Below are 16,837 nucleotides of genomic sequence, written 5' to 3' on the forward strand. Positions count from 1 at the left end.
CTCAGTCATTTCTGCATCCTCTCGTCCTCAGTCATCACTGTATACTCTCGTCCTCAATCATAACTGTGTCCTCTCGTCCTCAGTCATCACTGTATCCTCTCGTCCTCAGTCATTTCTGCATCCTCTCGTCCTCAGTCATCACTGTATACTCTCGTCCTCAGTCATCACTGTATCCTCTCGTCCTTTCATCACTGTATCCTCTCGTCCTCAATCATAACTGTATCCTCTCGTCCTCAGTCATCACTGTATCCTCTCGTCCTCAGTCATCACTGTATCCACTCGTCCTCAATCATCACTGTATCCTCTCGTCCTCAGTCATCACTGTATCCTCTCGTCCTCAGTCATTTCTGTATCCTCTCGTCCTCAGTCTTCACTGTATCCTCTCGCCCTCAGTCATCACTGTATCCTCTCTTCCTCAGTCATCACTGTATCCTCCCGTCCTCAGTCATTTCTGTATCCTCTCGTCCTCAGTCTTCACTGTATCCTCTCGCCCTCAGTCATCACTGTATCCTCTCGCCCTCAGTCATCACTGTATCCTCTCGCACTCAGTCATGTGTGTTACTCACCAGATTGTCCAACATCCTCATGAGAGACTCAAACTCCAACTCTCCAGTTTTCCACTTGTACTGACCGCCATGGTTGACATTGTCCGCCCCACACAGGTCTGCCACCCGTGACTTGAACTTATTTTTGTCCAGCACGATGAGGTTGTCGACACCGCCCGCACAACACACAGCACGCACCTGCAACATTGTTGTGTTACTGTGTGTGTCTACAGGTGTGTACTCTTGTGGTCGTGTTACTGTGTGTGTCTACAGGTGTGTACTCTTGTGGTCGTGTTACTGTGTGTGTCTACAGGTGTGTACTCTCATGGTCGTGTTACTGTGTGTGTCTACAGGTGTGTACTCTCGTGGTTGTGTTACTGTGTGTGTCTACAGGTGTGTACTCTCATGGTTGTGTTACTGTGTGTGTCTACAGGTGTGTACTCTTGTGGTTGTGTTTCTGTGTGTGTCTACAGGTGTGTACTCTCGTGGTTGTGTTACTGTGTGTGTCTACAGGTGTGTACTCTTGTGGTTGTGTTTCTGTGTGTGTCTACAGGTGTGTACTCTCGTGGTTGTGTTTCTGTGTGTGTCTACAGGTGTGTACTCTCATGGTCGTGTTACTGTGTGTGTCTACAGGTGTGTACTCTCATGGTCGTGTTACTGTGTGTGTCTACAGGTGTGTACTCTCGTGGTTGTGTTACTGTGTGTGTCTACAGGTGTGTACTCTCATGGTCGTGTTACTGTGTGTGTCTACAGGTGTGTACTCTCATGGTCGTGTTACTGTGTGTGTCTACAGGTGTGTACTCTCGTGGTTGTGTTTCTGTGTGTGTCTACAGGTGTGTACTCTCGTGGTTGTGTTTCTGTGTGTGTCTACAGGTGTGTACTCTTGTGGTTGTGTTTCTGTGTGTGTCTACAGGTGTGTACTCTCATGGTCGTGTTACTGTGTGTGTCTACAGGTGTGTACTCTCGTGGTTGTGTTTCTGTGTGTGTCTACAGGTGTGTACTCTTGTGGTTGTGTTTCTGTGTGTGTCTACAGGTGTGTACTCTCATGGTCGTGTTACTGTGTGTGTCTACAGGTGTGTACTCTCATGGTCGTGTTACTGTGTGTGTCTACAGGTGTGTACTCTCATGGTCGTGTTACTGTGTGTGTCTACAGGTGTGTACTCTCGTGGTTGTGTTTCTGTGTGTGTCTACAGGTGTGTACTCTCGTGGTTGTGTTACTGTGTGTGTCTACAGGTGTGTACTCTTGTGGTTGTGTTTCTGTGTGTGTCTACAGGTGTGTACTCTCGTGGTTGTGTTACTGTGTGTGTCTACAGGTGTGTACTCTTGTGGTTGTGTTTCTGTGTGTGTCTACAGGTGTGTACTCTCGTGGTTGTGTTACTGTGTGTGTCTACAGGTGTGTACTCTCGTGGTCGTGTTACTGTGTGTGTCTACAGGTGTGTACTCTCGTGGTCGTGTTACTGTGTGTGTCTACAGATGTGTACTCTCATGGTCGTGTTACTGTGCGTGTCTACAGGTGTGTACTCACATGGTTGTGTAACTGTGCGTGTCTACAGGTGTGTACTCTCGTGGTTGTGTTACTGTGTGTGTCTACAGGTGTGTACTCTCATGGTCGTGTTACTGTGTGTGTCTACAGGTGTGTACTCTTGTGGTCGTGTTACTGTGTGTGTCTACAGGTGTGTACTCTCGTGGTTGTGTTACTGTGTGTGTCTACAGGTGTGTACTCTCGTGGTTGTGTTTCTGTGTGTGTCTACAGGTGTGTACTCTCGTGGTTGTGTTTATGTGTGTGTCTACAGGTGTGTACTCTCGTGGTTGTGTTACTGTGTGTGTCTACAGGTGTGTACTCTTGTGGTTGTGTTTCTGTGTGTGTCTACAGGTATGTACTCTCGTGGTTGTGTTACTGTGTGTGTCTACAGGTGTGTACTCTCGTGGTTGTGTTACTGTGTGTGTCTACAGGTGTGTACTCTCATGGTCGTGTTACTGTGTGTGTCTACAGGTGTGTACTCTCATGGTTGTGTTACTGTGTGTGTCTACAGGTGTGTACTCACATGGTTGTGTTTCTGTGTGTGTCTACAGGTGTGTACTCTCGTGGTTGTGTTACTGTGTGTGTCTACAGGTGTGTACTCACATGGTTGTGTAACTGTGCGTGTCTACAGGTGTGTACTCTCATGGTTGTGTTACTGTGTGTGTCTACAGGTGTGTACTCACATGGTTGTGTTTCTGTGTGTGTCTACAGGTGTGTACTCTCGTGGTTGTGTTACTGTGTGTGTCTACAGGTGTGTACTCACATGGTTGTGTAACTGTGCGTGTCTACAGGTGTGTACTCTCGTGGTTGTGTGTTTGTTGTCACCTGGATCTCACAGGCATACACGGCGTTGTAGATAAAATTAAAAGCTTCTTCCACTGAGTCTCCGAGGGCAACGATCCCGTGATTCCTCAGCACCAGAACCTTCAACACACACACACACACACACACACACACACACACACACACACACACACACACACACACACACACACACACACACACACACACACACACACACACACACACACACACACACACACACACTGTTTTAAACAAAACAACAACAACATGTCGACAACTATTGTTTCAAAGGTTCAAAAACACACCTTGGCTGTGGGCCCCAGAGCCTTCTGCAGCTCCTTACGCTCGTCCTGCTGGTCCAGGTCTCCCTGATAGTCGTAGTACGAGATGTCGCCCAGAAGCAAAGACTCCTGGGAGATCGGCAGGAGGCCGCACTTCATCGACGACACCTGCAGGGGGCGAGAGAGAGCAAACAACATTTAAATGCTTCTTTCTTGACCTTAATATTGTTTTATTAAATCCACTGTTGTTTTTTATTAGTTTTTTTTTTAATCCTTTAATCTCTGAACTGGTAATTTTTTGATTATAGTTGAAAATTGTTTGATTATAGTTGAATTTTTTTTGATTATAGTTGAAAATTATTGGATTATAGTTGAAAATTGTTTGATTATAGTTGAAAGTTGTTTTATTATAGTTGAAAATGGTTTAATTATAGTTGAAAATGGTTTAATTATAGTTGAAAATTGTTTGATTATAGTTGAAAATTGTTGGATTATAGTTGAAAATTGTTTGATTATAGTTGAAAATGGTTCGATTATAGTTGAAAATGGTTTGATTATAGTTGAAAATTGTTGGATTATAGTTGAAAATTGATTGATTATAGTTGAAAATTGTTGGATTATAGTTGAAAATTGTTTGATTATAGTTGAAAATTGTTGGATTATAGTTGAAAATTGTTGGATTATAGTTGAAAATTGTTTGATTACAGTTGAAAATCATTGTTTATTCAAAACACAGGACAACAGAAAGACTCACGGCTGCTGTGGCAGGAGTGTGCACGTGAATAACACAGCGCACGTCTGGACGCATGGAGTAAATGGCAGCATGAGGACTGAAGCCTGAAGGATCTAGTCTCAGGTTGGTTGATCCTTGATCGATGACATCACCGATGATGTTGACCTTCAACTGGAAGAAGAAGAATCTTGTGTATTTCGATCATTTAAACATAAATAATACATTGAAAATTACACAAAAATCAATCCTAAATGAAAACTGTTGTGTATCTTCTACTGTGTACTTTGAGAAACACAGTGATGACCACAACTCACGAAAAGGGGAGAAGAAGAAGAAGAAGGAGAAGAAGAAGAAGAAGAAGAAGAACGTACCAGGTTTGACGCTGACGCCTCAGCAAAAGAAAGTCCTCGAGGGATGATGAGGATGTGATCTTGTTCTTTACTCACTCGAGCCTGTGAACATAAAAATCAAACTCAATTCAAATAAAAAATCTTCTTTGAACTCCTCAAGACAACTAAAGTTATTGTTCAGAAATATAAATAAAAAATTGTTTGATTTTAGTTAAAAATGGTTTGATTATAGTTGAAAATGGTTTGATTATAGTTGACAATGTTTTTTTTTACAGTTGAAAATTGTTGGATAATAGTTAAAAATTGTTTGATTATAGTTAAAAAATGTTTGATTATAGTTGAAAATTGTTGGATTATAGTTGAAAATGGTTTGATTATAGTTGAAAATTGTTGGATTATAGTTGAAAATTGTTTGATTATAGTTGAAAATTGTTTGATTATAGTTGAAAATTGTTGGATTATAGTTGAAAATTGTTGGATTATAGTTGAAAATTGTTTGATTATAGTTGACAATTGTTGGATTATAGTTGAAAATTGTTTGGTTATAGTTGAAAATTGTTTGATTATAGTTGGCAATTGTTGGATAATAGTTAAAAATTGTTTGATTATAGTTGAAAAATGTTTGATTATAGTTGAAAATGGTTTGATTATAGTTGACAATAGTTTGATTATAGTTGACAATAGTTTGATTATAGTTGAAAATGGTTTGATTATAGTTGAAAATTGTTTGATTATAGTTGACAATAGTTTGATTATAGTTGACAATAGTTTGATTATAGTTGAAAATGGTTTAATTATAGTTGAAAATTGTTTTATTACAGTTGAAAATTGTTTGATTATAGTTGAAAATTGTTTGATTATAGTTGAAAATTGTTTTATTACAGTTGAAAATTGTTGGATTATAGTTGAAAATTGTTTATAGTTTATAGTCGATTATAGTGAAGAGAGACGAGAGTAAATTCTGGTGGTTTGCGAGTCTGACAGGAATTTGAAATTTGACTTTTTATTGTCATGGGGGTCTTCTGCCCCCAGTCGCCCTCTTTCTCTTGACCTGATGGAGTCGACTCAGGTGTCAATAATGCATCGTGGGTAAAAAGGAGCTCCAGGAAAGGAGCGGTTCATGGTCTCACCGAGATGTAGGAGTTTGAAGAGTGAGACCAGTTGAACAGGTCCACGAGTCTGTAGAGACTGGACAGTTTGCAGCGCGTCAGCTTCTCTCCCTTCACCATCGTGGACGAGTCCAGGCCGAACAGGTCGTTGATGGGCGTCACGGCTCCCAGACCTGCACACAGGAAGTGATGTCATCGGTGACCCGATGCTAGCAGGAACACTAGCCACTCACCGAGCGAGGTGGCGTTGCAGCCGGCGACCGAGCTGGCCATGAAGAAGTCCGCGATCTGTCTCAGGGCCAGCAGACCCGTCGGGTTGTTGCCCTTGTTCTGCTGCTCCTGGATCAGACTCTCCAGCTCCTCCTTGAAGGCCTGAGTGAGAGGCAGCAGGTTAGCAACAACCGTTAGCTTCGTCCACCAGTCAACGCATTAAACACATCTTTAAAATCAAAAATTAACATTTATTAATGTTATTTATTATTTAATGGTTTAATATCTTATCGTGACAAAACTAGCTCCAGTTACCAATATTAGCTTTGATCTTTTCATATGCTAATGCTAATACGTATGCTAGCAGGACAGACATTAGCAAGAAGCTTAAATGCAATTTCTAGGTCAACACAGCTAAAGTAAAGCTTTATTATATAAAAAGTACTTTCCTCACGAGGCATAAAGTTGTACTTGTTATCAAAAATATATGTTTTGACCTAAACCATGATGAAATCTAACCACGTTGACGGTTGGTTAGCAAGAAGCTAGCTAGCAATGATGGATACAACAGCTAATATGACCACAAGTCTGTAGTTTAACTCATATATTGATAATAAAACACATAAGAAAGTGTCATTTAAAAGCCGAAGAGTTTCTTACAAGAAAAATCTCCACCAGAAGTACTCAGTGTCGCTAGATAAGCTAAGCTAGCTAAATAAGATAACATAGCTAGATAAACTGAGCTAGCTAGATAAGATGAGCTAGCTAGACAAGATAAGCTAGCTAGCCAGAACATAAGCTTTAAAATACATGATCCTGCACCAAAAATACATACTAAAATTACATTTGATAAACTGCTTTTAGGCCTAATAGCTTGTTTTTCCATTATCTAAATCATCTATATACATTTCTGGCACAGTATTGAATAATCATATAATGAAATAAAAATATATATATATATATATATATATATATATATATATATATATATATATATATTAACATTATATTTTTATGATATTATATTGTTTATTTAAAAACTTCATAGATAACAATGACATTAATATTTAAAATATATAATATAGTTAACTTGTTAATTTACTATTATAATTTATCTATTATTATTATTATTATATATTTATTAAGTTAATAAATGATCTATGGCTTCATGAAACATAAATAATATATATGTTTAAATGAATTAAGGTCCATAGCATTAACTATAAATATATAGATGGAAAGATAAAACTTATTTTTTAATTATATAACACAATGTTTCCACTCAAAGTAGACACAGTACAGAGAGTAACAAGAGTTCAGTATATGTGTGAGACAGTGTGTGTGTGTGAGTGTGTGTGCATAAGTGTGTGTGTGTGTGTGTATGAGTGTGTGCACAAGTGTGTGTGTATGATAGTGTGTGAGACAGTGTGTGTGTGAGAGTGTGAGTGTGTGCATAAGTGTGTGCACAAGTGTGTGTGTGTATGAGTGTGTGTGAGACAGTGTGTGTGTGATAGAGTGTGTGTGTGCATAAGTGTGTGTGTCTGTGTGTGAGTGTGTGTGAGTGTGTGTTTGTGAGTGTGTGTGTGCATTTGTGTATGAGTGTGTGCGTGTGAGTGTGTGTATGAGTCTGTGGGGGTGTGTACATGTGTGTGTGAGTGTGTGGGGGTGTGTGTGTCTGTGAGTGTGTGTTTGTGAGTGTGTGTGTGCATTTGTGTGTGTGTATGAGTGTGTGTGTGTGAGTGTGTGTGTGAATCTGTGTGAGTATGTACATGTGTGTGTGTGAGTGTGTGTGTGTGTGATTGTGTGTGAGTTTGTGTGTCTGTGAGTGTGTGTGTGTGCATGTGTGTGTGTGTGTGTGTGACAGATGGGGGAGGAAACACGGCGCTAACGAGAAGGCGAATAAGGAAGTTGTGCTAATCTCAGATTAGACAGGCACCTTATGTTGTCGATCTAACTCATCCTGAGAGTCGCTCGCAGCTGATTGGTTAAGACCTTCACCCAGCTGAGCCACCATTGGCTGCTCGGTGAGAGAAAGTGTGTGTTCAGTGAGTATTTTATTCACATGATTCACAATATTTTGAAGCTTGAAGGTCAGAAACGTAACCAGGGAGTTCTTTTTTGATATCGATTAATACCGTCTCAACGTCAGGTTTACTCCAAAATGAAAGTCCTTGTGACCTGGACCTGATTTGGACCAGAACCAAGTCACAGAGAGAGTGAACTCTTATCTGGTTACGAAACTCAGAATCTTGTTGGTTCAGATAAAAACCTTCTACTGGACCTGCTGCTGGTCGGTAACATGCTAAGGTTAGCGATTAGCTTCAAAGTAGCTGCTATCAGCTAGCAACATTATTTTAGTGTTTTTATAATTGAGATCATGTGACTTTTAAATTCAAGACATTTTTTCAGATGAAATAGTTTGATTCATTTTTAAACATGAATAAATCGTGACTGAATAATGTGTGAGAAAATATTTATACACTGATTTCTTTCAAGATACTCTATCACAAATATATATTTTTTATTCACAATTAGCAAATATTGCCAGTTTGTTCATTTTTGGGTTGCAATCAAACTCCCGGCCTATAGATGGCAGCAGTTGTTACGACCTCCGCAGCTATTCAAACAATGAGATCCTGCCGATGACTGAGGACGAGAGGATACAGTGATGACTGAGGACGAGAGGATACAGCGATGACTGACTGAGTCAAGTACTCAACAATTCTACACATATATCCTTGTTACTACACTATCACTATATAACGTATCTTTACACCAGTATCCTGATACTTATTGCCAGATTCTTGAAACGCCACTACCTAGTAAACATTCAAGGTTTATTTTATTTTTATATTTATTATTATAAATCCAGTGAATACGGCGCCAACAGACAAACCTATTAAAGTGTAGAAGATCAGCTCGCGCGCACAACACACACGTTTTGATGGACAGCGAGAAGATTAGGACATCGTGGATTTGACGTTCCCATCATCCCGAGAGATTACTTGAAGGGATGGACGTGGATTTGGTCGTTAATATTTTTCCAAACTCCCACATCTGTTTGAAAACAACCTCCTGCCTTTCAAATAAACATTTACTAAATGAATCTTCTGTCCTTTGATCCGTCGCATGACGACGCTTCTGCACCGACTCGCCTGCACAACACACTCGTGTGCTTCAGCATCGTCAGCCAAAACAATTCAGAGACAAAAGAACAGATATTTCTTGAGTTTTTCATGAGGTCGACTCCCTCAGCAGGGTGACTGTAACAAACACACCAGAGAAAACACCTTTACTCTCAGGTACTTTTATTACACCTTTACTTTCAGGTACTTTTAGACCTTCACTCTCAGGTACTTTTATTACACCTTTACTTTCAGGTACTTTTAGACCTTCACTCTCAGGTACTTTTATTAGACCTTCACTCTCAGGTACTTTTACACCGTCACTCTCAGGTACTTTTATTACACCTTTACTTTCAGGTACTTTTATTACACCTTTACTTTCAGGTACTTTTACACCTTCACTCTCAGGTAGTTTTATTACACATTTACTTTCAGGTACTTTTACACCTTCTATCTCAGGTAGTTTTATTACACCTTTACTTTCAGGTACTTTTACACCTTCACTCTCAGGTACGTTTACTACACCTTTACTTTCAGGTACTTTTATTACACCTTTACTTTCAGGTACTTTTACACCTTCACTCTCAGGTAGTTGTATTACACATTTACTTTCAGGTACTTTTACACCTTCTATCTCAGGTAGTTTTATTACACCTTTACTTTCAGGTACTTTTACACCTTCACTCTCAGGTACTTTTACTACACCTTTACTTTCAGGTACTTTTATTACACCTTTACTTTCAGGTACTTGTACACCTTCACTCTCAGGTACTTTTACTACACCTTTACTTTCAGGTGCTTGTATTAAACCTTTACTCTCAAGTACTTTTACACCTTTAATTCCAGGTACTTTTACACCTTCACTTTCAGGTACTTTTTACCTTCACTTTCAGGTGCTTTTACACCTTTAATTTCAGGTACTTTTATACCTTCCCTTTCAGGTACTTTTACACCTTCACTTTCAGGTACTTTTACACCTTCACTTTCAGGTACTTTTTACCTTCACTTTCAGGTGCTTTTACACCTTTAATTTCAGGTACTTTTATACCTTCCCTTTCAGGTACTTTTACACCTTCACTTTCAGGTACTTTCACATCTTCACTTTCAGGTACTTTTACATCTTCACTTTCAGGTACTTTTACATCTTCACTTTTAGGTACTTTTACACCTTCACTTTCAGGTACTTTTACACCTTCACTTTCTCGCTGAACAGAGAATGTAACTCATGAGACAAAGAATCACATTTTCTTCTGTTTTCTGAGCAACATTTTAACGACATTATGATCATTTAAACTTGAATCACTAAACAAACGAGACTATTTTATACTTTTTAAGGCTTGTATGTATTTCGTGTTGAAGAGTTTTGATCAAATGATTGACGACGAGACGAGGCAAGGAAAGACTTGTTGTCAAAAATATTTGAGCACAATTATCCTGTAACTGAAGGAAATTAAGCTTCTTAAGCCTCGACTGAGCCTCTAATGTTTTCTATTCTTCCGTCGAGACGGCGACTCCTTGAAGGTCTTCTTCGTTATTACACTTTTTTAAACTGGTCCCAGGATCTTGAATTCTTGACAAATGGTTTGACTTTTTATGTATAAATTACATAAATATCAACATATACATAACTAAAGGTATAAATAGATAAACGTGTGAATAAATATCACAACAGTGAAACTTCTACGTACAGTTAAGAAATATTTTGATATTTATTGATCTGTACATTTCTTAGTATTTATACATTTTTCTCGTCTCACTAATCAATTTACTGCCCGAAAAATGTTGAAATAAATAAAAGAAGAAATGTTTAAATACATGAATAAATAAATGTTGAAATAAATAACTACATAAATGATATAAAGTACAAATAGATAAAGTTAAAATGTATAAATACATACATTTTGATATTTATTCACACGTTTATTGATTTATTGATACATGTATTTATAATTTTGTCATGTTATGGTCCTTCATAGTAAACGAGTACGACATATAAAGAAGTTAAAGACAAGATAGATCCGTCTCAGAGATTATTGACAAATGTACTTTCAGTGTTTTTAGTTATTCCACTTTTTGAACAGGCACCAGTGAAACTGCTAAATTTTTATCTGTAAAAAAATACAGAAACAAATACAACTAACCAGAAGAAAAACAACATTTTGATGCAAAGACACAGTAGTTTCTCACTGACCCTCCATTAAAAACTTGCTTTAAAATGTTGCACCTTGTGGTTCGACTGAGTTCGCTCTCACCTTGTCGACCTTTGACCTCGTGACCACTAGTGTTTATAAACGGACGGATGTATTGTGACAGTTGTGACCATCCCACCGCTGACGCCACGTGCTGCAGATTCAAAAAGAACTCGCCGAGCGCTTCCGTCTCTCGTCGCTCGTGTCCGGCAGGATTGTTTTCATCTGCCGAGGTCGCGCCTGATTGGCCGCAGACCTGCTAACGCTGGGCGTGTTGCCTTCTAATCCTGCGGCGGCGACGCCACAGCTTCGGCGGCAGATGTTGCCCAAAAAAAAAACACAGCTGCCAAAACAGCTCCGAGGGAGGAGACGGCGGTTCTCGCTGCAAGAATCTTGGAGGCGAGCGCGACCACTAATGTTCCGTCAAACGAGGCCTTGAGAAGAAACCAGGAAGAAACCAAACACGGGACGTGAGACTCGTGAAGAAACATCTACGAGACGACAACGTCGGGGACGAGAAGAACCGAGTCTCAGAGTCGATGGTAGTAGAGGCGAGAGATTCAAAAACAACTGAGCTGCGTTAGATTATCTTTTGAAAAACAATCTTCTCGCCACAGAGACACTGAGGCTCCACCGCAGAAATAACTCGCAACATCAAACTCTGGAGTACACACAACACAAGAACACAACACAAGAACACAACACAGTGGACACACAAACAATCCCCCTTCAAGTGAAGCTCAGTTCTCTGTTACTGAAGTAGAAAAAGCGCTCGCAGACCTCCGCCAAGCAGGTCATCGTCTCTCCTGAGGTTGTTTTACATGTTTCTTTGAAGTTCTGCTGTGAAACTACACACCCTTGAATGATGGACCTTGTTGTATTGTTTAGTAAATACTTTCTTAAGTTCTTGACAATACTACACATATATCCTGGTTACTACACTATCACAACAACAGAGTCAAGTACTCGACAAAACTAAACATATATCCTTGTTACTACACTATCACAACACCAGAGTCAAGTACTGGACAATACTACACATGTATCCTTGTTACTACACTATCACAACACCAGAGTCAAGTACTCGACAATACTACACATGTATCCTTGTTACTACACTATCACAATACCAGAGTCAAGTACTCGACAATACTACACATATATACTTGTTACTACACTATCACAACACCAGAGTCAAGTACTGGACAATACTACACATATATCCTTGTTACTACACTATCACAACACCAGAGTCAAGTACTGGACAATACTACACATGTATCCTTGTTACTACACTATCACAACACCAGAGTCAAGTACTCGACAATACTACACATATATACTTGTTACTACACTATCACAACACCAGAGTCAAGTACTGGACAATACTACACATATATCATTGTTACTACACTATCACAACACCAGAGTCAAGTACTGGACAATACTACACATGTATACTTGTTATTACACTATCCCAACACGAGAGTCAAGTACTCGACAATACTACACATATATACTTGTTACTACACTATCACAACACGAGAGTCAAGTACTCGACATTACTACACACATATATCCTTGTTACTACAGTATCACATATCACTATATATGTTATAGTATATTTTGAAGGACAAACAAAATGTCACTGATACTAAAGTATTTATTGTGACCTTGGATTGGCATCAGTCGCCTCTGAAGGTAAACACGTGAATAACCACTTACTGAAGTGGAAAAAGCGCTCGCAGACCTCCGCCAAGCAGGTCATCGTCTCTCCTGAGGTTGTTTTACATGTTTGTCCGATATTCTGCTGTGAAACTACACACCCTAGAATTATGGACCTTGTTGTATTGTTTAGTAAATGTGTGTTTTCCTTAGTAAGTATCTCGTTGACCTTCATCTTTATCCAGTTCAACACAAAACTTCAAACATCTTAACAAAAACATCGACATAAGCACTAATGACTCGTTGTTCAAGAGCTTGTTTGACTCGATGTTTCACATTCTCTGGTTCAATAAAACAGTTTACGACGGAGACCACGGACCACATATAGCGGCTAATGGGCCTCAAACGGCAGCGAGAATTCTGACTCACTCTAGTAGAAGAACTCGCATTTCCCCGATCCTTAAAAACTCTTCACTGGCTGCCAGTTTCTTTGAGGATCAACTTTAAAATTCTGGTTCTTACTTTCAGATCTATTCATGGTCAGACCTTCCATCAGTGATCTGATCCAGACTTACACCCCAGCTCGGGCTCTGAGGTCTGTGGATCAGAATCTACTGATGGTTCCTGAACACGGTTCAGGACCAGAGGAGAGAAATCCTTCCGATTTACTTACTTACTTACTTTCTTAAGTACTTGACAATACTACACATATATCCTTGTTACTACACTATCACAACACCAGAGTCAAGTACTGGACAATACTACACATATATCCTTGTTACTACACTATCACAACACCAGAGTCAAGTACTCGAAAATACTACACACATATACTTGTTACTACACTATCCCAACACGAGAGTCAAGTACACGACAATACTACACATTTATACTTTTAACTACAATATCATAACACCAGAGTCAAGTACTGGACAAAACTACACATATATACTTGTTACTACACTATCACAACACCAGAGTCAAGTACTGGACAATACTACACATGTATCCTTGTTACTACACTATCACAACACCAGAGTCAAATACTCGACAATACTACACATATATACTTGTTACTACACTATCCCAACACGAGAGTCAAGTACTCGACAATACTACACATATACAGTATACTTGTTACTACACTATCCCAACACGAGAGTCAAGTACTCTACAATACTACACATATATACTTGTTACTACACTATCACAACACCAGAGTCAAGTACTCGACAATACTACACATATACAGTATACTTGTTACTACACTATCCCAACACGAGAGTCAAGTACTCGACAATACTACACATATACAGTATACTTGTTACTACACTATCCCAACACGAGAGTCAAGTACTCTACAATACTAAACATATATACTTGTTACTACACTATCACAACACCAGAGTCAAGTACTGGACAATACTACACATGTATCCTTATTACTACACTATCACAACAACAGAGTCAAGTACTCGACAATACTACACATATATACTTGTTACTACACTATCACAACACCAGAGTCAAGTACTCGACATTACTACACACATATATCCTTGTTACTACAGTATCACATATCACTATATATGTTATAGTATATTTTGAAGGATAAACAAAATGTCACTGATACTCAAGTATTTATTGTGACCTTGGATTGGCATCAGTCGCCTCTGAAGGTAAACACGTGAACTACCAGAGGCTACAGTTGTTTTTCAAGTGTCTCGTCTATATCGGTCCCACTTAAACACAACCTGCCATTTGAGCGTCAGAAACATGTAATTGTGGAGCCGACAGTCTCGTAACACTGGAGAGCAACAGAGGGAGAAGGAAGGAAACAATGGACGAGATCCACTGAAGACACACAAGAAACTTGTTGTCTTTAATATCAAGATTTAGAAGTAGAACAAGTTTTCATTTAACTTTGATCTTTTAAGATAATTTACTTTTTCCTATTCAAATGTCAAAAAATTAAGCATTTTTCTCAAGTTATTTAAAATGAAATGTTTCTAACGAAATACACAATATATTTTCTTCCTCAGTCATCACTGTATCATCTCTTCCTCAGTCATCACTTTATCCTCTCATCCTTAGTCATCACTGTATCCTCTCATCCTCAGTCATATCTGTATCCTCTCATCCTCAGTCATCACTTTATCCTCTCATCCTTAGTCATCACTGTATCCTCCCGTCCTCAGTCATAACTGTATCCTCTCACCCTCAGTCATCACTGTATCATCTCTTCCTCAGTCATCTCTGTATCCTCTCATCCTCAGTCATCACTTTATCCTCTCTTCCTCAGTCATCTCTGTATCCTCTCTTCCTCAGTCATCTCTGTATCCTCTCATCCTCAGTCATCACTGTATCATCTCTTCCTCAGTCATCACTGTATCCTCTCTTCCTCAGTCATCACTGTATCATCTTTTCCTCAGTCATCTCTGTATCCTCTCATCATCAGTCATCACTGTATCCTCTCATCCCCAGTCATCACTGTATCCTCTCGTCCTCAGTCATCACTGTATCCTCTCGTTCTCAGTCATCACTGTATCCTCTCATCCCCAGTCATCACTGTATCCTCTCGTCCTCAGTCATCACTGTATCCTCTCACCCTCAGTCATCACTGTATCCTCTCATCCCCAGTCATCACTGTATCCTCTCGTCCTCAGTCATCACTGTATCCTCTCACCCTCAGTCATCACTGTAACTACGTAAATAATACTATAAAAATAATTATGATTAAAAAGCCAAAACTGTGATGTTGAAAAGTGATTCAGTTTCATTTTTTGTCCCTAATAAAGAATCATTGGATGAACAATAAAGTGAAACTTCTGTTTCTACTGAAGCTCGTAAAGTGTTTTACAGACGTCCGTAAAAGATCTCGTAACACACTCGTCACACACACTCCATCTGGTGCCACTGACGTGACACACACCTGTCCAGAGGTTCAGACCACATCAGAGGGAACAACACACATACCCGCACACGCACACATAATGACGACAACAACCCGTGAGCTGATAATAACAAACATGTTTACCACACAAAGGGACCAACAAAAGTGACGCAACACAACATGAATCCGACGGAATGTCCAACACTTGTTCCTATTGTTCCTGAAGGCAGCATTTAAAACCACTACACAACTTATTAACGGTGTAACAAAAATATCGACACACTTAATGATCGAAATTCTCTATTGATTTTTGTTCGTCTGTATTACAACAAAGTGTTTTCATTCTTGTGTTGCAGTTTAACCTCTGGCCTCCAGATGGCAGCAGTCACTACTTCCTCTGCAGGAAGAAAGAAATCTTGGCATAAACTGAGGACGAGAGGATACAGTGGACTCAAGCATCTTTTAAAGCGACTCAAACACAACCACAGAACTTTTGACACAGCCATTTTAATTATGGTGTCGACAAAACACACAATACATACATGATGCCTTTCTACACACTGCTCTACTGAGCGACGGATGATTGGTCGCTACAATTCTGTTTTCAACTTTATACATTGAATATAATTGATAAAATGGTCTGTTGTGTTTATTTATTTTAAATATATTATCTTGAGTTTAGAGTCAAAACTAAATTAAAAAGAAATAAAGTTTTATAGTACTAAAGTGTGATCATGTGAAAGTCAAACATGTTTGTTACGTCCTTTTATATTTTGGATTTTTATTATTGTTTTCTGTAATAAAACATGTTATTTTTATGGGAAACAATGGAGTACTTATTGGAGTATTTATTATGTACGATATTGTAATTAAATAGATGTACATTATACTGTATCATGTTATGTAATATTGTGTTATATTGTATTTATAAGGATATTTATTTTATATAATTATATTTTACATACATATTCATGTTGTGTATTGATGTGAGATTTGATATAAAGTCAAAATCATGTAATCTTTCTTTGGAGCAATATCTGGTAATGTACTTATATTTACATATTTAATACAAACTTTAAATAAAAACCTATTTAAACATGAAAATAATAACTATATAAAACTATTTATGATTCATTAAAATAAGCACAAAGTGAAATAGTTTGTTGCCATAAATATTATCAAATAGTTCATTTTGTAGTTTTAATCCGTCACGTTCATACAGTCAAAGGACCACATATCCACACAAGCGTCAGCAGTAGGATGTTCATTTGTTCACACCAGATGATTTCCTCCACTTTAAGCAGAGAAACCATCATGTTAAACTGGACTGACTACACATCCAGGGTGTTTCCCGTCTCCTGCTGAGCGTAAGCTGGGATTTCCTCCAGTGACCTCTGACCCTGGCTCCCTG

General features: G+C 38.7%; 1 protein-coding gene across 2 annotated transcripts in view; it reads right to left on the reverse strand.

Annotated features, from left to right (window-relative positions):
- Positions 1–16,837, reverse strand: part of add3a (adducin 3 (gamma) a) — a 76,017-nt gene that overhangs the window by 11,234 nt on the left and 47,946 nt on the right. For both annotated transcript variants that reach the window (XM_087808332.1, XM_087808330.1), the window contains exons 5-11: positions 5,578–5,716; positions 5,366–5,517; positions 4,257–4,337; positions 3,907–4,056; positions 3,177–3,320; positions 2,893–2,991; positions 567–743 (exon numbers count right to left, since the gene is read on the reverse strand). In XM_087808332.1, coding sequence (XP_087664458.1) covers positions 567–743; positions 2,893–2,991; positions 3,177–3,320; positions 3,907–4,056; positions 4,257–4,337; positions 5,366–5,517; positions 5,578–5,716 — 942 coding nt within the window. The remainder of the gene's footprint in view (positions 1–566; positions 744–2,892; positions 2,992–3,176; positions 3,321–3,906; positions 4,057–4,256; positions 4,338–5,365; positions 5,518–5,577; positions 5,717–16,837) is intronic.

This window comes from Callionymus lyra, chromosome 1, assembly GCF_982586985.1.
Source record: "Callionymus lyra chromosome 1, fCalLyr1.hap1.1, whole genome shotgun sequence".
Classification (NCBI taxonomy): Eukaryota; Metazoa; Chordata; class Actinopteri; order Syngnathiformes; family Callionymidae; genus Callionymus; species Callionymus lyra.